At 34.0% G+C, this 26,076-nt stretch overlaps 11 protein-coding genes across 11 annotated transcripts; 5 read left to right on the forward strand and 6 right to left on the reverse strand.

Moving 5' to 3' along the window:
* Window positions 1-10: 10 nt before the first annotated feature.
* Window positions 11-1,203, reverse strand: TpMuguga_03g00778 (uncharacterized protein). Its single transcript, XM_757809.2, has 9 exons — window positions 1,021-1,203; window positions 872-976; window positions 692-753; window positions 571-660; window positions 503-539; window positions 411-473; window positions 215-357; window positions 130-184; window positions 11-96 (listed from the first exon to the last, which is right to left on the reverse strand). Exons 1-9 carry the CDS (start codon window positions 1,139-1,141, stop codon window positions 32-34), a joined length of 741 nt encoding a protein of 246 aa, XP_762902.2. The 5' UTR covers window positions 1,142-1,203; the 3' UTR covers window positions 11-31.
* A 2-nt stretch (window positions 1,204-1,205) lies between these two features.
* Window positions 1,206-2,317, reverse strand: TpMuguga_03g00779 (uncharacterized protein). The gene is made up of 2 exons (XM_061305778.1): window positions 1,982-2,317; window positions 1,206-1,946 (listed from the first exon to the last, which is right to left on the reverse strand). The coding sequence occupies exons 1-2, from the start codon at window positions 2,031-2,033 to the stop codon at window positions 1,297-1,299; spliced, it is 702 nt and encodes a 233-aa protein (XP_061160912.1). The 5' UTR covers window positions 2,034-2,317; the 3' UTR covers window positions 1,206-1,296.
* A 279-nt stretch (window positions 2,318-2,596) lies between these two features.
* TpMuguga_03g00780 (uncharacterized protein) lies at window positions 2,597-3,363 on the forward strand (the record flags this gene model as incomplete). The annotated part of the gene is made up of 6 exons (XM_061305779.1): window positions 2,630-2,809; window positions 2,848-2,921; window positions 2,991-3,042; window positions 3,084-3,128; window positions 3,163-3,187; window positions 3,227-3,258. The coding sequence occupies 6 exons, from the start codon at window positions 2,630-2,632 to the stop codon at window positions 3,256-3,258; spliced, it is 408 nt and encodes a 135-aa protein (XP_061160913.1).
* A 137-nt stretch (window positions 3,364-3,500) lies between these two features.
* TpMuguga_03g00781 (uncharacterized protein) lies at window positions 3,501-4,563 on the forward strand (the record flags this gene model as incomplete). The annotated part of the gene is made up of 6 exons (XM_061305780.1): window positions 3,501-3,587; window positions 3,671-3,856; window positions 3,965-3,988; window positions 4,019-4,211; window positions 4,283-4,452; window positions 4,484-4,563. 6 exons carry the CDS (start codon window positions 3,501-3,503, stop codon window positions 4,544-4,546), a joined length of 723 nt encoding a protein of 240 aa, XP_061160914.1. The 3' UTR covers window positions 4,547-4,563.
* A 107-nt stretch (window positions 4,564-4,670) lies between these two features.
* Window positions 4,671-6,494, forward strand: ESF1 (NUC153 domain protein; the record flags this gene model as incomplete). Its single annotated transcript, XM_061305781.1, has 12 exons — window positions 4,671-4,877; window positions 4,911-5,011; window positions 5,047-5,247; window positions 5,280-5,310; window positions 5,362-5,416; window positions 5,446-5,721; window positions 5,751-5,862; window positions 5,895-6,067; window positions 6,099-6,192; window positions 6,223-6,294; window positions 6,326-6,406; window positions 6,441-6,494. The coding sequence occupies exons 1-12, from the start codon at window positions 4,703-4,705 to the stop codon at window positions 6,492-6,494; spliced, it is 1,425 nt and encodes a 474-aa protein (XP_061160915.1). The 5' UTR covers window positions 4,671-4,702.
* A 38-nt stretch (window positions 6,495-6,532) lies between these two features.
* On the forward strand, window positions 6,533-8,311 carry TpMuguga_03g02010 (Proteasome non-ATPase 26S subunit family protein). Its single transcript, XM_061305815.1, has 7 exons — window positions 6,533-6,616; window positions 6,649-6,687; window positions 6,729-6,923; window positions 6,954-7,044; window positions 7,081-7,175; window positions 7,206-7,289; window positions 7,323-8,311. Exons 1-7 carry the CDS (start codon window positions 6,572-6,574, stop codon window positions 8,217-8,219), a joined length of 1,446 nt encoding a protein of 481 aa, XP_061162071.1. The 5' UTR covers window positions 6,533-6,571; the 3' UTR covers window positions 8,220-8,311.
* Window positions 8,312-8,854: 543 nt separating this feature from the next.
* On the forward strand, window positions 8,855-14,245 carry TpMuguga_03g00785 (putative integral membrane protein; the record flags this gene model as incomplete). The annotated part of the gene is made up of 1 exon (XM_757816.1): window positions 8,855-14,245. One exon carries the CDS (start codon window positions 8,855-8,857, stop codon window positions 14,243-14,245), a length of 5,391 nt encoding a protein of 1,796 aa, XP_762909.1.
* A 142-nt stretch (window positions 14,246-14,387) lies between these two features.
* Pnpla8 (Patatin-like phospholipase family protein) lies at window positions 14,388-17,855 on the reverse strand (the record flags this gene model as incomplete). Its single annotated transcript, XM_757817.1, has 1 exon — window positions 14,388-17,855. The coding sequence occupies one exon, from the start codon at window positions 17,853-17,855 to the stop codon at window positions 14,388-14,390; it is 3,468 nt and encodes a 1,155-aa protein (XP_762910.1).
* Window positions 17,856-18,011: 156 nt separating this feature from the next.
* TIF3D1 (Eukaryotic translation initiation factor 3 subunit 7 (eIF-3) family protein) lies at window positions 18,012-20,050 on the reverse strand. The gene is made up of 3 exons (XM_757818.2): window positions 19,838-20,044; window positions 19,564-19,775; window positions 18,012-19,450 (listed from the first exon to the last, which is right to left on the reverse strand). Exons 1-3 carry the CDS (start codon window positions 20,009-20,011, stop codon window positions 18,046-18,048), a joined length of 1,791 nt encoding a protein of 596 aa, XP_762911.1. The 5' UTR covers window positions 20,012-20,044; the 3' UTR covers window positions 18,012-18,045.
* A 118-nt stretch (window positions 20,051-20,168) lies between these two features.
* On the reverse strand, window positions 20,169-22,937 carry Hdac4 (Histone deacetylase domain protein). The gene has a single exon (XM_757819.2). It carries the CDS (start codon window positions 22,882-22,884, stop codon window positions 20,182-20,184), a length of 2,703 nt encoding a protein of 900 aa, XP_762912.1. The 5' UTR covers window positions 22,885-22,937; the 3' UTR covers window positions 20,169-20,181.
* Window positions 22,938-22,988: 51 nt separating this feature from the next.
* POP1 (Ribonucleases P/MRP protein subunit POP1 family protein) lies at window positions 22,989-26,005 on the reverse strand. Its single transcript, XM_757820.2, has 10 exons — window positions 25,677-26,005; window positions 25,134-25,590; window positions 25,007-25,101; window positions 24,360-24,976; window positions 24,178-24,315; window positions 23,882-24,087; window positions 23,374-23,850; window positions 23,263-23,343; window positions 23,097-23,183; window positions 22,989-23,051 (listed from the first exon to the last, which is right to left on the reverse strand). The coding sequence occupies exons 1-10, from the start codon at window positions 25,947-25,949 to the stop codon at window positions 23,005-23,007; spliced, it is 2,478 nt and encodes an 825-aa protein (XP_762913.2). The 5' UTR covers window positions 25,950-26,005; the 3' UTR covers window positions 22,989-23,004.
* Window positions 26,006-26,076: the final 71 nt, after the last annotated feature.

Consider the following 26,076-nt stretch of genomic DNA (forward strand, 5'->3'; position numbering starts at 1 on the left):
ATATGTATAATAGTATTAGTAGTGTATTAAATCAGTTTAAAGGTTCAATTCTGAACTTTTTAGTTCCAGCTCTTAATCTGGTTCCAATATTTTTACCTAAAAATGATTAAATCAGGGATTGGAAATTACCATCTAACACGAGGCAAACTCTTCCCATGTTATCAGGTGAGTAGTGTTCAACCATCTACACAATCATTAGAAAAGGGGGGAATACCTTCCAGGCGTCAGACATGGTCGAGGCCAGAATAGCAACGAGAGTTATACAAGTGGTATTACTGGAAGCCTCTTCCTTCCCTGGAACATTTCTCAAAACCACCAACATCTCATTTTTAGCCAATTCCTTCAATGAACGCCTCGCTGAAAAATTATTACATTATTATTTCAAATTGTGAGTGTAGTGTGTGAGTTACCTAGTTTTCTGAGGGTTTGAAGTTCGTTAAATTCTTCCTTTGAGTGTTCAATGGAAAGAAGAGCTGGAAAAAAATAAACTAAGAAAACATACGAAGTAAATCCTCCAAAAGTGAAATCCACATATTCTCCTAAGTAATAATAAAAATGATAAAAGTATACCTCCTTAAGCCACGAAGATACATCAAGTTCCACAGTATTGTCAGGATGAAACTCGAGAAGAACTTGTAATGTTGAAAGAGGAGTACCAGTCTGAAGGTAGATAAACGAAATTCTAACATACCTGGCATGAAAATAACCAGGGTAGTGATAAATATGATTCATCCTCAACCACACTCAAATCAACTAAAAACAAACAATATTATAGTCCCGTGTACATAAATGATGAGATGTGTAATCATAACTATTGGTTTAGGGTGTAAATATAAAATGTGTAAGTAAAATAACAAAGTATATGTGATACCGGGAACGTGGAAATCTTCATTTAGTGAATCTTTTGAATTTGCATTGTCTTTTGACAATAAATACTGTTCTAAATTTAAAATCCTCCGTTCTAGGCGCAATTTCTCTGAATAAAATGTTAAACTCATAGAAATAAATTATAATTCATACCCTTTTCTAAATTTTGAATCCCATCATTTAATTCCTTAACAATAGTCAAAAGTGGATCATATTTGGTAAGGATAAACGACTCCAAATCAGTCAAATTTGAAGTTACAACCTCAGTTTCCATGTTAAAAATAAAAAATAAACATGATACATAAAATAAAATTGAAGAAAATTAAACAAATAGTGTACGAATTTTTACACATTGAATCAAACCCAATATTAAATAAACAGACAGGTGTGAAATGAGTTTTCACTAATATTAATGATTATTTTTCAATATTAATGTTTGTTTTTAATTAAATCTTTAATCCTGGTCACTTCATTAATAAAATGAACCTTTTCCGATTCATCTGCAAATTGTATAGCCACAGAATCAGTGAAGTTAGAGGCACTAAATAAAACCATATTTTCTAATTTAATGTTCCTATCCTTACTAATTTGCCTTGAAAATTCCTTCATTATTACTTCTCTATCTGTAACCAGTTTGCCAATGAGTTTAATGGGAAAGAATCTTGAGATTTTGTTTCTGTTCATGTAAATTACCTCCATTTCAGGGTCTATAGTTAACATTAGAAATGCTGGTTTCTCTCTAGTTTTTGTGTAAAATAGTATAGGAACTCCTTCTTCCTCAGGAACCTTCTTAAAATAACTTTCAAAGTCTAGTTCTTGGTCTTGTCCCTCATCTTCCCATTTTACCATTCCAGACTCTTTACTTGTCATTTGTTTCAACTCAGTATATGATTCTTTAATGGTCATTTTTTTTAACATGGTAGAAGATTCTTTACTTTCCATTTCTCTTAGTAATCCTGATTCTTCATTTGTTTTAATCTCGTCCATTTTTTGTACCTCTTCTTCCAAATCTGACTCTCCATAATTACTATCATTTGAGCTTTTATCCATATAATCTTCATCATCATTGCTCATTACATCTGTGGAATAGTCACTTGATTTTTCAAATTCATACCTTTGGTAATTTTTATTTTTTGAAGTCTCTGAATAGTCGTATGAACTACCATATGAATTACTAATCAATAAATCAAAATCCTCATCCATGGGATCGAAGCCACAGCAAACCGCCAACTTAATGACGACTTCTGGAACTACAGGATCCGCTACTCTTTTGTATCTTCCGTTATTAAATGGAATGACCTTGGCATAAGGTCCACTACCACCGCCTTCCATGTTTAAATCTATCTCTAGTTAAATATAAACTAATGTAATGTGTATGTGTAAATTCATTTAAAATGAATATTAGTAACAGTAGCTGATAGCTAGGAGAAAACAATTAGAATCATGCAATTCTACTAGGCATGTGCAACTTTATGCACCTGGGAATATTTGGACAGGAATCTGGTAAAATGTTCGAAACCTAAAGTTCATCTTCGAATTTAAAAATTAAAACACCCAAAATATTGATGCTCTAATAATACTAAAATGGTAGTGAAATTAAGTATAATAGTATAATATAGGATAAATAATATGAAGATGAACGAAAAGGGTGATATTTAGAATCTATAGTACATCGGTATCTGTATTAATCTGAAATAACCCCCATGATTATATGTGTAATATTTTCTATCATATAAAATATGTTTAGTTGATAATTTTATTAATGAATGGCGAAATAAGACAAATTTTACTAATTCTATTCATTTGTGCTCAGATTGTAGTGTTAACAAAACAACATACACCGAGTAAGAATATAAAAACTGGAAATAAAATTATAAAAAATACTGAAAATACTCTTGAACCGGGGAGGTTTTCACAACTCCAAGGATATGGAACAGTCGAGGTGAGTTAAATATATAAGTAGTATCAAATTTTGTGTAGGATGTTGAGCCGCAGCCAAAAATAAGAATATATGTGTACAATCCACCAAACTCGTTTAATCCTACAAACGAAATGTTTGAATAATAATATTCAAATTTTGTAAATGAAATTATTCATTTGGTTGAAATGTAAACATACTGTAGGTTCAGTGAAAGAACGTTGAGGGAAATGGAGAATGAAAGATTCAAGGAACAAGTAAGAAGTTTTTTAAAATTTTAATAAAATTAATTTAATAGTCGAATAAAGCGGAGAACGAATTTGAAAGTATTAAGGAATCCCAGGTATTTTGTAATTAGTCAACGAGACATGGTGTAGAAGAGACAGCTAGCGAGGATAATGGGTAACATTTGTGAAAATTTTGAAAAACATGAATTTTTAGATGCAGTCGAGAGATATTCTAACGAGATTTAACGTGTTATTTTTTTATTTTGACTGTTAGCACGATATGATGTCCGTAGTGCTGATTTTCCCGTAGAATCTCCATAAAATTTATTAATATGAATGCTAGCCCTGATTAAAAAATAATATTTTAAAATATTGTAATATTTACAACAGATATATTATTTTTTAGTCAGTTGTTATACCTGCTCCCAAATTTACTTTTTACTAGGAATTAATATTTTGTACCATAATTTTAGTATTTTGAATTTAGAATGACTAATGAAGCCATTGATGATTTGAATATTGGAGAAGTTTATATAAACTCCTCCAGTCTGGCTGATTCCCAGATTAAAGCCCTGGTAATTTCATTTCTTATGTTCACCACATTCTATTACATTTTAAATCTCCTACTATTTCAATATGTGATAAATATGTTGTTTAGGACCAGCTTTTGGGTTTTAAATGCTCCAGGCTTGAAAAAAAACTGAAGGCGCTTCAGTTGAAACGTAAATATTTATCAGAGGGAAAGGACATCAATGTCAGTTTGAACGAACTCATTTCCCGAGAACTTATCGAGGCTGCAGATTTCTTATCTGCCTCAACCGAAACCGAATACCCAAATTTAGAAGTATGTTTACTAACACTATTGTTAACTAGATTATTATTACTGTTTATTACATTACTATAAACTACATACTATAATTATACTTAATATATTATTATATCTGTTGTGTAGAGTGTGGAACTTGATTCAAATAAGGTAATGACATTGTAATATAATTGGAATTAGGAGATAACGAGAATAATTGATACAATTAACTCAAGGGATACTTCAGAGGAAAAACATGTACATTTCGAAGAAAGTGAGGAGGAAGAATCCCAAACCGCATCCAGTGAGTCTGGAGAGGCCAAATATGAAGAATTTCAAAGAAAGAAGAAAAGGTCAACAACGTTGCCAAACCCAAACGTTAAGATGAATCTATGTATGTTTATAAAAAGTTAATAGATATCGAGTATATACTGATTAAAAATTTTTATATTAAATAATTTTTAGCTGGTGAAGTACAGCTAATACTTCACAACAAGGGTACTTGCAAACCATGTGCGTTTGTATATAACAAGAAGAAAACCTGCCGAAACGGACCGAGTTGCGGGTTTTGCCATCATGAAGACCACGCATTGTGTACCCTCAAGAGGTGGAAGAAACAGCAGAAACTAGCTTCGGTAATTTTTGTCCATAATTATGGTTTTTTAGACCGGAAGCTTTACAACAGAGATTATTTCACAACTAACACGTTCCAGCTCAGGACTTGCATAGCTTTGTTTAATATCCTGCTACTTCATTATATTTTATTATTTGTGTATTCACAGGATTCCACACAAGAGTAGAATTTAGTTCATAAATTTTATAATTTTTTATTTAAAATAATATGTTTTCTATTTTTTAAAATAATTTATAATTGTAAAATATAAAATGACCGAAAATTCGCCTGAAAACGAAGTTGGAGATGAACGGTTCAAATTAAAGGCCAGATTCAGAAAAAAGAAAGAAAAAACATTTGAAAAGGATGAAAGATTTGATAAAGTTCTTAAAGAAGATGTAAAATCGAAAACTGGACCCAAAATTGACCCATTTGGTCGACCATTAGGTAAATTTGATTATTCTAACGGAAAATTTTCAGATGATACATCAATTAATGAAATATATTCTTCCTCTGATGAAGAAGATTTGGAAGAGGGATTAGATTCAAGCGTAAAGGAGGAAAAGGAACCCATAGAATATGTAATTTATAATATTAGTATAGCTGATGAATTTAGGGTGAAGAAAGTGATCGCATTGCAGTAATTGGCTGTGACTGGGACAATATAACAGCGGATGATCTATTTGTTCTATTCGAAACTATCTATAGATCAATAACTAATAACAATTTTGTCACCGCAGTTAAAAGGGCGGCTATATACCTGTCAGATATTGGTGAAAAGAAGATTTCAGAAGAGAATGTATCAGGGCCCTCAATAGTAAGTTCTCATTGAAATAATAAATATTTTAGGAAAATGATACAGATAAACGTGATGAAGAAGGTTTTACTATATATTATTTTGTTTAGCATTTAGGGATTAACACTTATTTAGATGATGATGAGACTAGACAAGAGGCGCTTAGAAAGTACCAAAAGGAACGTTCAAGGTAATTTTTAGGTGTTATATTGTGATTAGATATTATTACGGTGTTGTGGAACTTAATTCTGTGGAAAAGGCCAAAATTCTGTACGATGAACTTGACGGAACAGAAGTGTCGTTTGCAATAGATGGCTTGGATTTACGTTTTGTTCCAGCGTCTTTGGAGTTTCCAAGGAAACCAACGTCTGAATCCTTTAAAATACCAGATAACTATCAACCTCCAGTAGGTTCTCAATCGGCCTTGAGACACTCAAAAGTTGAATGTAAGTGGGATATAACTCCTGCAAAAAGATTCAAAACCTTAACAAAAAGGTATTAATATACTTTTATTCCAAAATTAGGTTCACTGAACAAGAATTAGCCTCTTTGGATTTGTCAGAATACTTAGCCTCGGATGATAGTGAAAATGATGTGGAAGAGGAAAATGTGTCAAACTACAAAAGATTAGTAAAAGTAAGCTTTTAACACACAACATAAATCTTTAGGAAGTTAACATGGAATCTGATACTGAAGATGATGATAAAGAAGGGGACTACAGTGAGTCATTATCAGATGAAGATGAGGATGAACTGGAAAATGATGGTAATGAGCATATATCAGCCACAGTTGGAAACTTTAAAATCTCATTTGGTCCTGATGTAGCAATACCAACAGAAGAGTACGTTTAAATGGTTTAATAAAATATTTAGAGTTGTTGACAAACCAGGAGATTATAATGGAAAACTGAAAAAGAAGAAGAATAAATTTAAGAATAAAAGAGGAATTGACGAACATACAATTGAGGTTAGTTTAAATTAGTGATAAAATCAATAGGGACGTCACTTTGATATGAGATATTTGAAGAGTAAAAAGCATCAAAGTAAACTTCAACAGCCAGGATTCCAGGTAACAAATGCATTATTCACAATTAAAATAGTCAAATTTCGATGATGAGAGGCTTAAGAAGGTGTTCCAGGATCCCAAATTCGAAATTGACACAACTGACCCGAATTATAAAGTAAGAATTGATAATCTGATAAATTAAACTTTAGAAAACTGAATTTAACCAAAAATTGCTTGAACTAAAATCTAAACGTAAAAACTAATTAACACCTAACATTTCATGTAATGTGTTACTTTATACTTTTATTCTTATGTATGTATATTTGTAAATAATGTAGTTATGACAGAAAATAACTCTCAGTTGTATTTGAAGTTCCTTTTATCGGTATTTATTATACATAACTCAATTTAACTTAGGGAGGCACACCTTCGGCGGCAAAGACACTTTTAGACCAAGTAAATAAATTTTTACCAATAATTTAAATGAATTTACATAGATAAGTGTGGAAGAAATGGTTTTCCAACTAGTTTCATGTCCGCCAGAGTCTTTCATTCCATACACCTCAGATCCAGAAGAAGATTCCACAACCACCGAGGCTCTGGATGAAAAATACTTGGGAAACTTGATTATAAGAACACTAGATCTACTCCTGGATAAAAGAATGTATGAAACTATATTTAATAATCAACAGGTTGAGATATTTGATAATGTAAATCTGTAGATAATGGATGTTTTAAGTCAAGGAATATCAGAATATAACTATTATGCTAAAAGACTAATTTCAAAACATATTAGGAAATATTTAGAAAATGGTATCAATTGTTTAAAAATCATTATTTCCAATTTAGGAGGAAAAAACAATAATGTTTACGAGGTGGCTTGGAATTTATTGCTTGACAGGGAATACAGCGTATTTGAGGATTCTTCAAACGCTATTTGTTCTGTAAGATTTTAAGTTTAATGTTTTGTTCAGATTGTTTCTAGGCCTGGAGAAGAGGCTTTTTTGAACCAGGAGAGACTGGCTTTATTATTGAAGTGTGTATCAGGAGAAATGGAGGTATTTTAATGATTTATTCACATATTTGTTAAGGTTAAGGACATTGACAAGGTTACATTGGAACTCAGGGTATTAGAATTTTGTACAATGTTAGGAAAGGCAAGTCAGTTCTGTTTCAACCTCTTACGTGATAATCAAGTTTACGATCATATATTTAAGCTTTATATGAACGAGGATGTACTAGTTAAGCTAAACTGTTTGGAAATATTAGAATCTATGGTTCCGCTAATTAAAAAGCTTAATTTTGAATCAAAATCGGCAAGGGATTTTATGAAAGATGCTGTAGAGGTTTTCAGTAAGAAGGATTTAGATGTTGAGTCCGATTTAGTGGCAGGTCCTTTGCTAAGATTTTTCAGTGCCATAGTTTTGATGGATAATGTTCTAAAAGAAGATGAAGTTGTTTTATTTTCTCAGTGTGTAGCTGATAACATTTTGAACTGCACAAAAAAAACAATTCAATATTACTCATCTCTTGCTTGTTTTGGGTCACTGTTTATTAGAGGATATTTAAGTGAAGAAGTGTCGTATAAATTTCTACAAATAATCAATAATTGCACTAATGAAGATGTTCTGTATGCCTGCCTAGAGTCTTTGCAGTTTGTTAGCCAGGCTGGCGACTCATCTAAATCGAAATTTATATCAGAGGCCTCAGCTTGTATAGCATCAGCTACTTCTAGGTTTCCTTTCAGCGAAGTTAGGGAAGCTTGTTTTTCGTATTTGATGAATTCTCTAGATTACAACGGTGTTACAGAACTTCTAATTAAGTTAGAAAATGAATCTCGTTTACTAAGCGCCCAGGAGAATAATTATGAAACAACTTTAACTAAGAGAAAACTCATCAAAAAGTTTCTATATAGTGTAGAACAGTTGTATAAGCCTGAATCCTGCCCTCTCTCGGATTCTACAGTTAAATTGTTAAAATCTGTTTAATTTATGGATTAGAATGACTAATACATGAATGATATTCCTTATTAACCATCATACACTTTGTAAATTGGATGTATAATATATCAATAGTACTTGTTTATATGTTAATTAGATTAAAAATATCTTTAAGAGTGTTAAAAATAAATTGTTTAGAGAATATTATTAAGAAGTGTGGTGTGAGTGATGAAGTTGGAAAATGGATCATTGATACTAAATTATAATTAATTTAACATTTAATATTTAAAGAATATAATAAAATGAATAGTTAAACAAAATTAATTAACTTATAAAAGGGTGCACGTCACCAACGTCTTATGTCGAATTTAATCTATGAATATACACAGGTTTAACATACGAATAATGATCTTTTAATGTACTGGATTTTTAGTTAACTTTTAAATTGTTGGATTCTGGTCCGGTAATGTGTTTTATATCATATTCCCTTGGCGGATATTGATAATGTGTTTTAATTAAGATTTAAATGTAGTATAATTAACTAACAAACATAGAATTAAGCTTTTTCCTGATATAAATTATAAAAAAATTAAATGTAGTGATATAAGTTTTGATATGGGAAAGCTTTACGGGCTTTAATCCTATCTGAAGAGTCGTTAACAGTATAGCAACTACTAAGTAGGATGACGTCAAGTAGTTATAAGGACGATGTTGATAAAAATAGAGCCAATCGGTACTCTAGTCTGTACCATGATTGGTTTATGATTGGTGTAGGATGTTTTACATACTTTCTCGTTGGTCTATCACTTACTCTGGTTTATGTACTATGTGAGATGGATTATTTCATGTTATCTGGTTTATTTCGTATTCAGAGATTCTTTTCAGACGATGCATATTACTTCAGTAAACAGGTAACATTGATATATGGTGTTATTGGATTCATCTTGACATTGTTGATTGGACCAATTGGTAAGGTGTCATGTATATTGTGGTCTTGGGTCTTAACATTGACATATCTTGTGGTGGGAACATACTCGTACTTGTTTAGATTTACTCAGTATGGCAAGCTTTTAATTAAATCAATGAGCATAATATCACTCATAACACATATCCTGATGTGTAACTTCATATTCTTCCTATTTGATCCTATGAATAAGGACAAAATTAAAGCGAACGAGTCATCAGATAGTAATGGTAAACACTCAAGTGTGATTGGACCATATGGATCACTTGTGTATTATAGGGTCATATTGTTCCTCGTCGGATTTTTCCTTGGATCTCCTCTTGTTTCGTGTGTGTTGAGGATGAGTCTCTCGGCTACTACATTTTCTGAAAAGGATCCCATCATGTCTTCAGTTGACTTGTGTAGAATAATGATGCTGATGTTCTCAATAACCGTCATGGCCAGTACATTCCTAACACTCACGTTCTCAAATGGCCTTAGTCCTGTAACAGATCACATTTGGTTTCCGTTTAGTATGATATCCTATAGAACATTTAAGAAGACCATGTTTAACTTCTTTGATCTTGAGTTGCTACTTGTTGTATGGATCATCAATCCTCTAATCATGACTCTAATTCCGTACACAACTAGGATCCACTTTGAGTTCCATAAATTCTCTTTAGTTCACAGATTGCTTTTTGCAGTCATGCTCATTGCCATAATGATACTTATGCATAGAGACATTATCTATAGCTGTATCAGGACCATCAAATTAATTAACGCATCAATATTCAACATCTTGTATACTGATGGATACACGCAGATATGTGATGAACACCTTAGGAAGGAACCAGTATCAACAACTCCATATTCTAACTACACTGTGAGAACAAACGTTAGTACAGAACCGATGGTTGTTCCACATGAGATTTCAATTCAATCAGTTGTATCATATCCTTATCTTGAGAATGGCTGGGATGATGTTGAAAATGAAGATAAAAAGCTCTTATGGAGGTCATATCACATGCTTCAATCACTTCAGAGACTAACACATCTCATTAATACTGGAGGTGATATGGATATCCGTAACATCTTCTCTGACCCAGAACTATCACTGTGTAAGCCACAAATAGATAATTCAGATGATATATCAGAGAACAATGCTGATGACTCAATGAAAAGCATAGTCTTTCTACTGAATGAGTACAGAAGTGAGCTGTTATCAATGTTAGGTAATACAATTAATAGATACTGGTTTGACAAATTCGTTTTTTCACGTTCTGAATGTTGTACAACCAACTTGCTTTTTCGCATAGTTCTCACTTTATTGATCAAGTTTAAAAAACTGGATTCGTCAATTTCTCAATTCCCATCATGTACATGCTATTCTTCTATTATTTCCCTTTTTTATATAATTTTACTTCTCTCCGTAATTGCTACTTCAAAAATTTTGTTCAAGTTAACTGATCACATGACTGAAGAGGAAACACAAAACATTCAGTCTGATCAATCGCTCAGGTCTACTATACTATTACAGAATATATCTAGGTTGACAAAAGATTTGAATGATCTTGTTTGGATTTTACTGTCTAATAGTTCATTACTTGAATCTAGAATGGTTTTGCTTAGATTATGTGAGTATGAATTTAAAGTATCCGCTATTCTCGAAGTACTCAAACCAGTTGATAATTGTTGTTGTGTTTGCTGTTATAAATGCAAAAATAACAAGGTTGAGGGTGAAAATAATGATAATAATAAAGAATGTAATCTAAAAGAAAAGTTGACTGTTTTAAACCCAAAAGGTTTGAGTTCGTATACTGATTTTTTATCTGAAAACATAGTTGAAGGAAATCACCCCTGTATGTGCATAGTTATTAAGTATCGATTAATTGAAAATGTCAAGATATCTCGATGTTATCTCCGCAATAAGTCTCTTAACGTCTTAAGCACTATTGGAAGAAAATTTGAAAAGCATTCTTATTCAGCAACTCAACTTTTGGATGTTTCGAAATTTATTTATTTTGTTATAGACACCTTGTTAAATTTAACATTTTGGATGAAAAGAAGATATCTTTGTAATTGTGACAAAAGTAAGTGCTGTAGCTCTGATGGTAACAATAATTGTACATGTTGTAATGGTGATAAAGTAAAATGCTGCTTGTGTCCGAGTTCGAAATCTGAATGTAAATGTTCTTGTAAATCTGGTAATACTTGCAACGAATTATGTTGTCGAGGGCAATCTCACAGTGGGAATAATTGCGTTTGTTGTAGATGCTGTTGTAGTTGTTTTTGCAAAAAGTCCCATGATGAATATTATTTCTATTTCATAACAATGATTTTTTATATATCCCAACTCTTTGAAGACGTGTTCACATTTGACAATGAAAAAATTCGAATGGCCATCCAATTTATATCCAGTTTGGTTTTTTATTATGATCCATTCAATTTTTCTAAAAATTCATTTTCATCAAAACGTACTTTTATAAATTATTACAGACTCGTTTTGAATCCTAAATCAGATCCAATAACCAAAATTGAATCTGGCACAATTTTAAAACTAATAAATGGTCAAATAGTTTTTTTTTTCAGATTTTCCGAGATAACCATAAATTTGAATTCAGAATTGTTCAAAAAAGTTTTTCAAATAATCTCTGAACTGATATTTTTTATAATTAAAGGTGGTTTTATTTCAACCAAAGTTGATGGAAATATTGTAGGAATACTAATTCGTCTTTCAAATAAATATATTTTGATCCTATTTAATGAAGAATTAAAACAAACACAGCAGGCTTTGAATTGTCATACAGATAACAATAAATGCAACTGTAGCCGTTGTAAAATATTTTGGTCGTCTTTATACTTATTTTCCATAAAATATAATTCAATAGCTTCCCTGCTACAAAATCTTGGGATAATAATTTCCTTAAATATAGGTTTGGGCAAAGTGAATATATATTATAACGAATTCCTGATAAGATTTACCAAGAACTCCAGGATAAGCGAATCTACACATGGCCTGTTATATGAAAGGAATGGTAATTTTGACCACATTAATCCTAAGTACTTTGGTTACGATGATGTTTATAGACCCAGTCCACAGTTTGGATCAGGATACTTCAAATTTGTGATTACCAGAGTGTTCACTGTCATTGTACTGGTGGTTCTGTTCATATTCATAAGGACTAGATTTGACAGATTTGTCAATACTGATATCTTTGGCAGATACTTGATCAAGGTAGACTCTAACATTGGTAGGCTCAGGGAGGTACTTCACAACAGACTAAGTCACAGCGTTAGGAACATTAGCAGGATGGGAAGTCTTGACGATCTCCTAGGTGACATGACAGAAGGTGATGTTGGTCATAACCTAGTCTTTCATCATCCAGAGCGGTATCAAGATGTCATTGATAATATGGGTATGGCTGACATGGGTCACTATGATGCTATGTCTGATATTGACACACTTTCTGACACATTCACAGATGCCAGCTTTGATGGAAGCACTAAGGCTGTCCAGGAGTCCAGGAGAAGAAAGGTTGGATTCTACATCCTCATCATTGTGTTCTCACTTCTGTCTGCACTGTATCTGAACTTTGTAGTTAGAGACCTATCTGTAATGCTACAGCTAGATCATACCACCTGGTCTTACTTCATAAGCATTACGGTGTTGATGGGTATGATCATCAGTCTAGTGGTTAAGTATTGTGTGCACCTATATGACTTCGTGTATGTGCTGGAGAACTACAGTAATAAGCTGACTAAGATTGAGAGCTTTGTCGATGACAGTTTTGGTGGAGTCACTGGTAACCTAACTTACACATCTAAGTTTGTACTGCTGTTCCAATTGCTGAGGAGTATGAAGACTGACCTAGTATCTCTGTTTAGTATGAATTATCCATATCAAATACCTGCACACAGTCTGATGAAGAATAAGGTATATCCCTACAAGGACATGACTGGTGGCATGGAGAGAATGATGACATGTGAGAACATCGAGTGTATCAGGAAGATGGTTTTAGAGTCCATTGGCACTCCAGAATCCATGGATCTGCAAAATGTACTTGACTTCGTATCTTATGTTACTGTCAGAAACACAGCTGAGTTTGATCAGTACCGTGGTTACTTTAGTGGCTTTGAACGGTACCTGGCTTGGAGACTTGGGAAACTGCTTGGTCATAACTTCTTCCTACTGACCTATGGCAGATACTCATGTATGCTTGAGATGGATCATAGGATTAGGAAACTCAGAATACCAAGCACACAGTTTCTTAACTGTCAGTTCCTGTGGCAACTATTTGGCAATTATGAATCTGACCTCATATCACTCAAGTGCTTGGGTGAAGATTCAATAGGTATTCCACTAACGCATGTTCAGAAGGATGTCCTCAAGAATAAGTTCGCTGATGAATACCTTGATGAGTTCAAAAAGTACCAAGAGTTCTTGATCAGGAAACTTCATATTAAAGCCTCTAAGTGTTATGACTCTCCCAGCTGTTACTTTCCATATCCAGAACTCATCAACACTACACTTGATAGGGACAAAGTCTCTAGACTGACAAGAGAGTACTTTGGTGACAGCAGCAGAAGACTAAGTCTATCACTGCCAACAACCAACTGTGATGTTACAAACAAGATTGTCAACGGAAAAGGTGCTGAGTCACCTGGTGTTTCAGTTACTCAGTTCTGTGATCACTGGTTAGATATGAGACTTAGTTGTTGTGAGACTGAGGATTGTGAGAAGGGAGTCAGATTTGCACACGACCTGATAATGTCAAAACTAAACGGTGACTGTAATGTATTTGAGTCAATAAGGGATACCGTTGCTAATCTTAAGCTTAGTATCCTTAATACAGAAGAGACTTATGAGACACCAGAGGATATCCACGTACCCGTAAAGTCCTCAGAGCATAGATCACTGAAGGACTATACTGATAAGCTTACAGAGTTTAGATATCAGACAACAGATAACTACCAGGATACAGTGCTGGATTACCTGAACAGATACATGATTGAGACTATGACTAATAGGGAGAAAATCATGGTGCCACTAGGAATATTCCTTACCTGGTACGGAATACCAGTATGTGAACAGCATTTAAGGAATATGGGTAAATTTCAGTATCTGATATAAGAAACAGTGGTTAATGCAGTTTAAGATTTAAGATTTCAGATTTAAATGTTTATGATTTAAGATTTGTAAAATGTAATGTAGTATAATATATAGTATGCCTAGTAGTATATTAATAAACTGCATTGTGAATAGAATTTACAGTCTAGGTATTATTAATAAGTTGTTTGATAGAGTTGAACTTATCCAGTATGTGAGATTGTTTTAAATATTGCTTGGTCTGAGCCTTTATCTTGTTTAGAATATTGGGGTTAGTCTCGTCTATTTTGACATTTGAAATGAGGGGGGTGAACCTATAGTAGACATCTCTTGGCATGGTAAATTCTAGAGCTGAATGGGTCATCTCAGAAGTAGTGACGGCATAAGTTAAGTGAGTAATTAACTGGTCAAGACTAAGGTTTTTATTCTCCTTCTTGGTGTTGATGGTATTAGTGGTTCCGTGATCCATGCAATTTTCGTACATTTTTACCAAGTTGGTAGTCTCCTCACTTTGACCACTGCCGTTATCACTAGCCCCGTTGGGACTAACTTGAGACAAGCCATTACCAATGCTAACCAGCAGTTCAACAGGAGTGTCAGGGTAAAGTAATTTAGACTCGATGAGTGCAACTACAGAGGGATTGTTGCAGTACAAAGCTCCGTCACCATAAAGATGTCCATTTCGCTCAAATAGGGGGAAATAACCCAAAGCTGAGGTTGTAGCCTTTATCGCGTCCCTTAACCTTATTGTACAACTGCCGCCGTTGATGTCAATTAACTTGTTGAGCTCTTCAATTGAATGATCCTTAGAACCCAGGGAGTAAATGTCCTTGTGGTAGTTGTAGTTGCGCCATATTATTGGCCTCAAGGGTGTAACATCCATCTGGGTCGATACACAGAAAAACTTGGGACAGGTAGAGTCAACTGAGTAATCTATAAGCTCAATCTCCTCCAAAGAAGTTTTTAGAATATCCTTGAAAACAGTATCGTCATAAATTGCATGCTTCATTAGTAACCTTGTCCCAGTGATATGGTAATAATCACGGACGAAAATGCTTTTGATCATGGAGTCGTAGAGTTTCTGGATTTGTGAAACATCCATTTTCTCTAATGCTAACAGTGATGCCAAAAGACCTCCAGTTGAAGTGCCACAAATTATGTCAAAGCATTCGTGTAGTGGTCTTTCTAGATGTTTGTTGAGTTGGTCCAGAATTTCAAGAGCTACTACTCCTTTAGAACCTCCTCCGTCTATTGAAAGGATTCTAACCCCTCTGTTTTCGAATTTTTTCTGCTCATGGTAGCCTAGAATATTTAGTAACTTGTTTGAATTAAAAATTCTTCCTAAATCTTCATTCAGGCAGTGCTTTTGAGTCTTCCAGGAACTCATTCTTATGTCCAAAAAGTCAATCCCATTCATGGTCAAACCTTTGTATGTATTAAACAGAGAATAATCTACATTTAGATTATCCTGATTTGCTACGTTTGTAGCTATAGTTTTCAGAACCAACCGTTTGTCTACCAAAGGTCTGTATTTATGTTTTTCATCTTCACTTATATTTTCCAATTTTATAGGGGATTTAACACTGCTTCTGACCCGTTTTACCGAATCTATAAGCCTTTGGTGATCTCTAATCTTGGTAAAACTCCGATTTCCATCCAAATAGATCAAATCTACCAAGAAACCAAAAAGCGTCATTTGTAGTACCTTGGCGTCTTCAGGGTCATTTTTACTAAATCTTTCTATTCTTTCACTTTTACTACGATCTATTCTAGTATTAATGTCGTCCAAATCCACACTTATCTTGTTAGATTCAGGGGTTGTTGGATATACAAAGCTGTACAGCATGTTTGCGATTGATCCCTTTGGAGAGTTGACAAAGTGGTCCTTGACCATGTTTTTCAAGTTTGTTAGTCTGTCGAAAATGGTTGAAACCTTCGCGGTCGTTCCAATTTTACTGTTTAAACTAGTTGGAAGATAAGGCGTGGTTAATACATTTTCAGAATCAAACTCAAAACAGGAGTAATTTACAATGTCAGCCAGCAAATCAAGATCCAATGCTCCGTCAAGAGTATCCATTACCTCGTCAGACTTAATGGCCAATAGGGCCCATAACTCTGTGAATATATCATTCAGAACCCTGAAGTCAGTTGTGACCTTCATGATGTCCAAAAGCCTAGTTGCTACAGTACCCAAACTTAATTCGTGGTGTGGCTCCATGTTTATATTACACATTATATCCATTTTGACCTCATCTCCTCCAACCGTGGAAGTATCAGCAGTTGAAATGTTAACTGCTAGTAGTCCCAGCTGATATGGCGTTTTGGATGAGATTTTAGAAGATTTGAGGGTAAATTTAGCCAAATCCTCCAAACCTGAAATGTTATCTAAACGACCTAAATTAATCCTCAAATTTCTAAAAAGAGGCTCTTTTGAGTCCAATGAAGTATAGTAGTAGGGAATCCAAAATAGTTGTGACTTTTTATCTCGTTTATCAACTTTTTTTGTGTGTTTAACTGGTATTAAGTAGTTTTCAATTGATATGTTTGAGCCGTTATCCTCACTAGAGGAGAACGAAAACATTTTTTCCCAAGTCCAGCTCTCGTCCTTGGAATCAGGTTCCTTCGCTTTCGGGGGCACTAGTGTAATCTTCTCATCTACCTTGTAGCCTAGGGACAAGAAAAGCTCGTCTATTAAACTCTTAAACTCTGATTCAGACTTTTTTTCTGAAACGTCCTTAGAATCCTTTCCAGAATCCTGAGGTTGAAGTTGGTTGTATATGCAGTATATTTTCAGGAGGGTCTTCTTGAGTGACTCGTTCTTAGCCATCTCGTTCCTGAGTTTGTCAGAAATTTTAGACAAAGAAATAAGAATTTTTAGTACCAGCTCCTGAATTGAAAGTAGTTCTGGCGTTTGTAAAGGCTTGTTTGGCCAAATGTATGTATTAACTAACTTCCATATATTCTTCTGGTAAGGTTTCTCAAGCACACCTAGAAGAGTTGATAAAAGACCTCCTTTTATGAAACGGTCTACGAAATTACAGGAACTTACAAACATATTTATGGAGTTTAAGGCAGATAACTGATTTTTCAAGTCCTTGTCATTCAAGTTTTCAAAGATTATTTTCTCGGCTTTCTTCAAAACCGTGTTAAATTTTAAATCTTGATAATGTAAAGTATCAAGTTCGTACTCAAGAGTTGAATCACTCTTGGTTTCCAAAGATGTATTTGAATAAGTTCTGAACACATTTTTTGGCGATAGTCTATTGAATAATGTGTTGCTGGAAAATAATCTATTTTTCGAGGCGGATTTATTATCTTTTACACCTAAATTATTAGTTTTTGATCCTACTGAATATAATTTTATTGTTTTTCGAGAAGGAATTAGGTTTTTATGGATTTGCTTCGAATCCCTGGAAACCATGGTTTGAATACTGAAACTTCCATTTAAATGTCTATATACAAATGCTTGTTGAGGTCTGATATGCGAAGTTCTCCATAAATGATGCTGAAAACTCCCTAAACCGTTCCTATTCGTGGTCTTCCACATGCCAAGTGCAGGAACTTCTGACAAATATAGTACAGCAAGGACGATAAGTTGTATTTTACATTTAAAAAGGCGTGATTCCATAAACATCAATCATTTTAAAATAGTAAGAGTTTTATAATAACAGAAAACTGCCCGAATGTTCCCACACATCTTCCAACATCTCACATCCAAAAATGAAAAATTAACCAAAAATTGTAAATAAACTATAAATAGACTAATTAAAATTTTTCTAAAATGTACATATATTAAAAGAAGAATATTTTAATATTTAAGTGAATTATTTAGATTCTTGAGGCTGAGCTGAATTCACTTCTTCTTCCTCCGACACTGAATAGAGTCTTATAATAGGCTTCATTGGATCCTTTAGTAGAACGTACTGTCCATCTGGTCTCCTCATAACGAGGTGAACAATGGCCTTTATTGACCCCCAAGCGTTATCTAGGCTGAATCCCATCTGGAGTGCCAAATTTTGTGTTGTATGTGTATGAATTCCGATGATTGAGTGATTTTCAGCATCATTGGGACTCCTTCTTGTTACGTAGGCTAGTTTAAACACTCCACACCCAGCCATGTTAGCACAAGCAACAAATCTCTGGAGCTTTGTGGTATTATTTCTTATCTCATTTGCTAGAAGAGCTCCCTTCTGAGTTTCAATTTGTGACCTCCAAGACTTGTTATTCTTGTTTGGACACTCGTTGAGTGCGCAAACGTAGGTGTAAGTATCCGTTCCTTGGAGCTTTGCGTGAACTTCACAGCGAGTTATTACCAGAATTGGAAGCTTTTCAAAGTTAGTTGCATTTGGCGTTCCCGGCAGTGTAAACTTTCTGTACCTGTAAGCTATTGTCGCTGGGTTGTCAGATTCCTCTACAAATGGAGGGTCTAAGAAAGTTTCAGAATATTCATCCTGTAAAAGAACCTGTTGTCTCAAGTTTTGGTTAACTTTTACAGCTTCATACCTTAACGATGACGGCCTGTTAATCTTAATTTCACAATCTGGCTGGGGTGGATCTGGAGCTGTTTCATTCACTGTTAACATATCAATAATTGACCCGTTTGCCTTATCAATTATGATCTGGTTTTCAATTTTAGTTACGTTTAAATGCCAGGAATGCTTGGATCTACCTGCCGTCATCAAAACTGACAATATTTGGTCAGTTGCTGCCAAAACAATCTTGTCATACCTTAACAGATCTCTTTCAACCTTCATTGCCTGGTCATAACTTGCTGAATCTCCTTGAAGTGGCATGTTTCCTGCCTGCTTCTTATCCCCAGAATCAAATTCATCTTCTCCCTCCACACCATTTTGATATTCAGATTCAAGTGGTTTTGAAGGCGATGTTTTATACGTTTCTAACAAAACATCTGCAATGCAGTCGTCATCGTGTGTAGAAGTCCAGTAGTAATCGTATGAATTTGATAAGTGTAGCAGGTACACTTCATTTTTCGGGGTTATTTGGTCCATTTTCCTATCATAGATTCCAAGTTTGCCACGCCAAAATAGGTCTTCAACTGTGACTTGCGAACTATCCATTTCCTGTTTCAATAGAATATTGAATGGAATCTCAGCCACTACATTCCATGCCGGTGTCGGTTCAATACTCCATTCGTTCAACGGGTGATACCTTGTGGGCAACCTCAAAGATCTATTCTTTGCAATATACTTCTGACGACGAAGATCAGGACTAAAATTTTATTAACACATTTATATACAGTATGTAGTTATATGTGTATAGTTTTATAAAGTAATATAGTAATATATATAATTATGTATAGTTATATAGTAATAATTCAGTACTATTGCTTTTGTTTTGAAAATTGAAGCTGTTCCTCTTCCATAACCTTCTGGTTAAAAGCTTGGGTGGTCTGTTTTATTGGAGTCTTCTTCTTATAATGAGTAGTCGGTTTTATTTTCACAATAGTTCTGCTATCTACTGTCTGGAACTGTAACTCTTCATCCATTGAAGTGGAATTAACCCTGTTTAGTCTATTTCCTTCCCTGGCATTTCTCTAAACATTAAAATGAGTTAAGAATCTCAAATATTTATTCATAGTTAATATAATGAATTTACCTGGTATGTGCTAAACGTAAAGTCACAAATATGTATTTGCTTATCCAATTTAAGTTTAGGGTCAAATGGGAATTTGTTAATTGTATGTAAGCAGGTGTTGATGGTCTGGTCATCTTCCTCGTCTGGACCCCAACCATTGGAGTTAAAGTTAGCTACAATATTTAAATTACTCATTATGTACACAAACCGAATGAAACAGTATTAAATATGTTGGAATAAATATGGAAGGATAGGTTATGTAGGGTATTAAGGCGACAAGGTGAAACTATAAACTAATAAAAAATTATTCTGTAAAAAAATTAATTCTGTATTTTTAATTATTATAAAGAAATAAATTTAAAAAATTAATCAAACTGTTCTTGTGTTAATTTTAAAAGCCTCAAAATTGAGTTCAAACCTAACAGATATCCATGGTCAAGGGAGCGCACATTGTACGACACATGTGACAAGTCTATCATGAACACATCATCTTTATCAGATTCTTCCTTAACGTCATATACAAAGAGTAAACTTGACCCGTACAATGCCAAATTGGTCTGACTCTCGAAAATCCTCTTTAAGTTTTCCAGCTTTTCTGTAAACTTCTTTGACAGGGACTTTTTACGTTCCTTATCATCTAGAACAGAGAAGTATAATGTAAATAATTTTACAATTTCGCCATCCGTTCTAGAGTTGTGGGCCACGTGTTGAGGTACAAACTCTGCCATGTTTGTTGTCCTGTCCCACTTGAACATTCCCGACAGGTGAAATCCGTGACTTCTACAACTTCTTCCCTTTGCCTTTGATTCTTTGAACTCTATTACCTTTGGGTCTATACAGTCATCTCCATAAAGCCTCGTTCCCATTTTAAGGTCCATTACACATGGCAGTTTCATGCCATAGATCGCGTTTTTTAATCTAATTGCACAGGTTTTGCCCAGTTTCCAGTTTTCGAAAACAAAGGGCTCAAAGATCCCAGAACATTCTGCGATGTAATCAATTATTTTTAATGAACTTTTCCATCCATCCGTACTTTCATTTGTATCAACGTTTTCCTCATTTTCACTCACTTGTGTACCATTAGATTTATCATCAGATGTGTCATTATCGTCTGATTTTACAGTTTCAGTTAAACTTTCTTGATTATTAGTGTCACTTTCACTATTTAGTAACAATGTATTTTTAGAACCTTTATCTAAATTAACCTTGTTAGTAACGGAATTTCTATCATTTACATTTTTAAATCTATTTGTTAGACGAATTCCAGACCTGACTACATTTTGAGGTCCGTTTGAAAATTGTAATTTAAACTCTTCTACTGGCTGGTTGTATACCTTTAATGGAACACCATTCTGCTTATATAACCAGATAAAGAAGTCGATTTCCTTCTTTGAACACAACTTTATCACCTGATCATTCTTCCCATTTGTAGGCAGAAACCACTGGTTCCTGTGACCTGCAGCTATTACAAAAGTGTTGTCATCTAGTTCATTGGGATATTGAAAAAATCTAATTTCAGTCTCATCATAAGGCTTCTCATTTTCATCGTTGGCTTCATCTTTAATTGAAGTTTCATTTGTATAACAAGTGCTATCATTACTGATTTGAGAGGTTTCTTCAAGCTTATCATTAGATTTACTTGAAAGCGCCAGATCCTCTAAATCTTTTGCCAGGTCATACAAATCAAGTAGATGATACAAATTCTTACACATCGAAACAGTACTTTCAAAAACTCCTTCATCGTCTAATTCAGGTACGATCTTAACCATTTTGGGCACACTATTGGTTGTATTGGAGGTATAAAATGAATGTTCATACTTAACCAAAGTAGCAATCACAGCCTCAACGTCTTGCGATAGTCTAGATAAAGTGTATCCACCTTCTAATGACAGTAATAATCTGCCCTTACTGTATTTCTCTGCAAGCTCACATAACTTGAAGGTAGCCCAAGAAAATCCTTCCCAATCTAACCTACATCCACCTAAAAGGTCACCTCTTCCAGAGTCAAAACCTGCCGAAACTAAGATAAACTCTGGCTCAAAGAGCTCCAGTACTGGAATAACCACTTTGTTGAATGAGTGAACCAAGTCTGCGTTTGTGAAGGACTTTTCAAGAGGAATGTTTACATTGTATTTAGAGCCCTTGCCAACTCCAATCTCATCACAATATCCCGTATAAGGATAGAAAGAATCTTCATCTGTTCCGTATCTGTGTAAGGATATAAAACAAACACTGTTATCGTCGTAGAAAATATCCTGAGTTCCATTTCCGTGGTGGACATCCCAGTCAACAATCGCGACCCTTTTCAAACCGAATTTATGTTGCAGATACCTAGCGGCTATTGCAACATTGTTATATATACAAAATCCCATCATCTTGTCAGGGGTGGCATGGTGGCCCGGCGGACGAACCAGAGCAAATCCCTTTCTAATTCTGGTGGGATAAAGCAAATTTAGCCCAGAGTCTGAACCATATGGGTCAGAATCATTTTCCTCTCCTTTTCCATCAGGATTTTGACTTAAATACTGTTCTGTGTGTTGAGATGAATTTGGGTTAGAATTAGGCTCCGTTTTAACAGTCTGTGTTTCAGTTTTTGTATCGCTCAGTGTAGACTTCATTATTAAGTTACACAGTTCTACAAGGCTTCCAACTGCCAAATTTGCAACTAGTTCTGATTTTGGCGTCATGTAAGTATCAACATCCAATGGATACAAACTTTGAAACTTTTTTGAGGATGTGTAAGCGCGCTTCCCTTTAGATGATGAGTTAAGCTTAGATAATTGACCAGTCCAGAAGGATACTTGGTCTAGATACTTTTCTGTGTGACAAAGCAGAAGAATCTGCCTGGGAACCTCTCTGGGTTGAACGTGATACAAATGTCCAGTTAAAGGTAACTCATGTTCGAATTTTAAGGATATTTTTGCTTCATTGAGCCTTTCTAAAATTGATGATAATCTTTTGTGTGATTCTACATGATCTTGGTTCATATCATCGTGATATCTTGAGGCCATGTGTTCCTCGTCGTACGAAACAGCCACAAGCTTTTTCGGGGAAGATAACTCCGACATTTTAAATATATATTAAACAAATGCGATGAATCATATTTTTAGTGCGATTAACTAACTAATTATGGAGTAATGGGAAAAAATATGGTGTAAACTATTGTGTAAGGTTCCTCAGACAAAAAATTAAAATATCCCAGTCAGGGAATCGTGAAACAGTAAAGAAGCTATTCCTAAAGAGATGAATTAATAAAAAATCGCTTGTTTAGATGGGATACCTAGGTAATATTCTCTTGATCCTCGATCTCTAAACCAAATCGGCACCCTTAAATTTTCCAAACTAGTCTTCACTTTAATATTTTCATCTAACAATAGTATGAAAGATGAATGGCATGGAGTAACTTTATTTTTATGTAGTTAAATATAAAATGTGTAAGGTATTACCCTTCAGGTGTTCCAAACAAATATGTAAGCTATTCATAAACTGACTTAATTTTACACATCCAACTCCAGTATCTACCAAGCCTATATTGAATCAGTTTATTACGTATTTACCCTTAGATGTTATGAATCCCATTAACTTTCTTGAATTTACCATCCCTTGGTGGTTTAATTGATCCAAAGTAGACTGAACAACTGCTTGATTTAGTTGTTTTGAATTCATAGCCTCTAACATGTTCTTTAAATTTGACATTTTATATTCTCTGTGAAATGGTTCTTTTACTCTCATATAACCTCTAATTTCCTGATTTTTTCTCCAGAAAATCGCCTTGAATGCCTCTGAATCGACCGTATTTAAATCATTGAACTCAACTTCATACAATCTTGTCAAAAAGTTAAGCGATCCTTTGGAAGATTCTAGCTTAACAGTTACATAATAGTCTTCATTTATTGTTTTTTTAAATTCTTCCAGATTATTCCGATTAAGTAACTTGTTTAACAATCTTTGGACATAAAGATTATGAGAGTTGTTGCAAAAGTAACTAAGTCTAAGTACTTTTAAACTCTTTTCTCCTGGTTCGTGATATAACCCTAAAATAACTTATTAATTAGTTGAGCCAACCTGAACAAAGCGAGGTTAACAGAAGATGCCTGCTCTTGAACAAACACTGCTGAGTTGTTTTCAGGTTTGAAACAGGTAGGTCTGGAGAAAAGTTAACCTTCTGCTCCTCCAAATTTACTGGTAATACAAATGCGTTGTCTACTCCCAGGAATGAATAATTCACTCTCTTGTTTGCAGGCCTCATTGCATACTTCATAGACTCAGTTCTACAAATAATTTGTACAATAAATTGATGGGACTAATTGATAAAATAGGATATTAAGATAGTCTAATGAAAAAACTAGTATAAAAAATACTTGAACAGGTTTTTGTAGTAAAGTTGTCCTAATTCTGTTTCTGGGAAATCATGAGGGAATGAGGGAATCTGGAAATGGTTCATCAAGTGCCTTCTTTCATCCAATCCTATACTTAACCCACCAAATCGATTAAGTAATCTAAAAAATTATTATTTTTAATATTAAAATTATGTATATTTTACATCCAAAGCTTGTTTGAGTTACTGTTTGGTGGTATCAGTAAATCTACTCCACAAGGGTCCGAATTCCTGAATATTACCAATATTGGTATTTTAGCCGATTGCATCTTTTCATCCACTTCCTCCTCTTTGATATCACCAATTCGAGTGATATCAACATTTTCTATCTTGTTTGTGGTATTATTAGGATGCTTCATAGAGTCTAATAATTTATCTATAAGTTTGGAATAATCTTTTCTTTTCCTATTTCTTGGTAAGGGATTCCCGTTTAACACTTTATTTTCAGATTTATGATCATAAAATCTTAATCTTTCTATATTTAAATCTTCTTTCTCTTGTTCATTTAGAGGGAGTTGAACTTTTAACTTCTCATTCGCACATCTTGCTTTTGATAAATCAAATGGTATTCTAGTACCAAATACCTGGGGTACTGTAATTGAAAGAGGTAATACAAAAGAATGACAATTAATTCCGTGTATGGGTGAACCCGTACTAGTATCAACAGAAATCGATGACCATAGCCTGTTGGATACTGAATAGTTGGGGTCAACTTTTAAAACTTTTTTTAATAACAATAGTGAAAGTGGCCCAAAAAGCTCAAATTTTACCAAATTATCAACCTAAAACTAATTATAAATATAAATTTTTACATTTTGAACTTTCAAATTTTCATCCTTTAACAATATATTGTACAGCTCTAATTTTGAGATTGGATGAACAAATAACCAAATTGTCCTTACTTGACCTGAATAATTCTATTTTTTAGATAGTTAATACCTTTTGGGGGCAACCAAATGTAATTTACAGGGGCTATCAAATTCGTTAACATATTCTGATTTGGATTATCATCTGACTCACAATCTCCATGGTCTGAGTAACAGAATGATGTTCCTCTGGTAGCACCAGTGGTATAAATGTCTTGGAACATAAGAAAAGAGTCAGAAAAAACATTTTTAAATGTTTTCTTCATTTGGTCCAAGTCACCAGAGACTGATATAACCTCCACGTAGGACCTATCGTGAATAACACATTTATGCTTCAAATAACGTAAAAAACGTCGTTTTGATTTCTGAGTTGGTGTAATCGCCAACCTGTAACCCCAAACACTATCCATTTTAAACCTTTTTGCATGATATAAATGTGTTTCAAGCCACTTATTCCTGCTACATCTTTGTTGATATTCTTCTAATCTATTCAGCTTTCGTCTCCTATCCTTTCTAATCCTCTTAGAAACCTGTTTTAGATTTAGAAAATGTACTTAGTTATAGAAATTTTTAATAAATTTAAACAAATTAGATATAATAAATAAGTATCTAGTACTTTTGGAGTGTTTTTAGCCATTTCTCTGAGAATGTGCGCCCGGATATTCTTAGGAATCTTGAAAGGATTGTGAGACATGGCTCTTCTTCTCATCACAAAGGGTAGTTTTTGGAAAATTCGCTGCTGTCTGTCATTTTTCTTAAGTAAAGTGAAGACTTCTTCTATCTCCTGGGCCCGAGATTGAACAAATTTCTTCACATTTATGATATCCAACTTTTTAACATCTCCCGGATTCTTTCCGGAGAACAACTGAGGATTCTCACCAGAATCCATCCCTTTAAACTATTTTACAAAAGCTAAAACATTTTTATGGAAAAATAATAAAAAATAATTATTCCTACCTACCCACCAGTGGAAAAGAAACTGACTTTCGCCTCAAAGAATCCACCATAATTTTCTC

Source organism: Theileria parva, assembly GCF_000165365.1.
Source record: "Theileria parva strain Muguga chromosome 3 map unlocalized ctg_531, whole genome shotgun sequence".
In the NCBI taxonomy this organism is placed as follows: domain Eukaryota; phylum Apicomplexa; class Aconoidasida; order Piroplasmida; family Theileriidae; genus Theileria; species Theileria parva.

Excerpts from the sequence above, each read along its gene's own strand:
- TpMuguga_03g00778 (XM_757809.2), bottom strand. The coding sequence starts at position 1,141 with ATGGAAACTGAGGTTGTAACTTCAAATTTGACTGATTTGGAGTCGTTT. Across the intron at positions 977-1,020 it reads GATTCAAAATTTAGAAAAGG|AGAAATTGCGCCTAGAACGG; the intron begins GTATGAATTATA and ends CATTTTATTCAG. Across the intron at positions 358-410 it reads TCAAACCCTCAGAAAACTAG|CGAGGCGTTCATTGAAGGAA; the intron begins GTAACTCACACA and ends ATAATTTTTCAG.
- TpMuguga_03g00779 (XM_061305778.1), bottom strand. The coding sequence starts at position 2,033 with ATGGTAGTTCATACGACTATTCAGAGACTTCAAAAAATAAAAATTACC. Across the intron at positions 1,947-1,981 it reads AAAAATAAAAATTACCAAAG|ATGTAATGAGCAATGATGAT; the intron begins GTATGAATTTGA and ends ACTATTCCACAG.
- TpMuguga_03g02010 (XM_061305815.1), top strand. The coding sequence starts at position 6,572 with ATGACAGAAAATAACTCTCAGTTGTATTTGAAGTTCCTTTTATCG. Across the intron at positions 6,617-6,648 it reads ATTTGAAGTTCCTTTTATCG|GGAGGCACACCTTCGGCGGC; the intron begins GTATTTATTATA and ends AATTTAACTTAG. Across the intron at positions 7,290-7,322 it reads GTGTATCAGGAGAAATGGAG|GTTAAGGACATTGACAAGGT; the intron begins GTATTTTAATGA and ends ATATTTGTTAAG.
- TIF3D1 (XM_757818.2), bottom strand. The coding sequence starts at position 20,011 with ATGAGTAATTTAAATATTGTAGCTAACTTTAACTCCAATGGTTGGGGT. Across the intron at positions 19,776-19,837 it reads TTACGTTTAGCACATACCAG|AGAAATGCCAGGGAAGGAAA; the intron begins GTAAATTCATTA and ends TTTAATGTTTAG. Across the intron at positions 19,451-19,563 it reads TTTTCAAAACAAAAGCAATA|TCCTGATCTTCGTCGTCAGA; the intron begins GTACTGAATTAT and ends ATAAAATTTTAG.
- Hdac4 (XM_757819.2), bottom strand. The coding sequence starts at position 22,884 with ATGTCGGAGTTATCTTCCCCGAAAAAGCTTGTGGCTGTTTCGTACGAC.
- POP1 (XM_757820.2), bottom strand. The coding sequence starts at position 25,949 with ATGGATTCTGGTGAGAATCCTCAGTTGTTCTCCGGAAAGAATCCGGGA. Across the intron at positions 25,591-25,676 it reads TGGCTAAAAACACTCCAAAA|GTTTCTAAGAGGATTAGAAA; the intron begins GTACTAGATACT and ends AATCTAAAACAG. Across the intron at positions 23,184-23,262 it reads TTGTTTGGAACACCTGAAGG|ATGAAAATATTAAAGTGAAG; the intron begins GTAATACCTTAC and ends TACTATTGTTAG.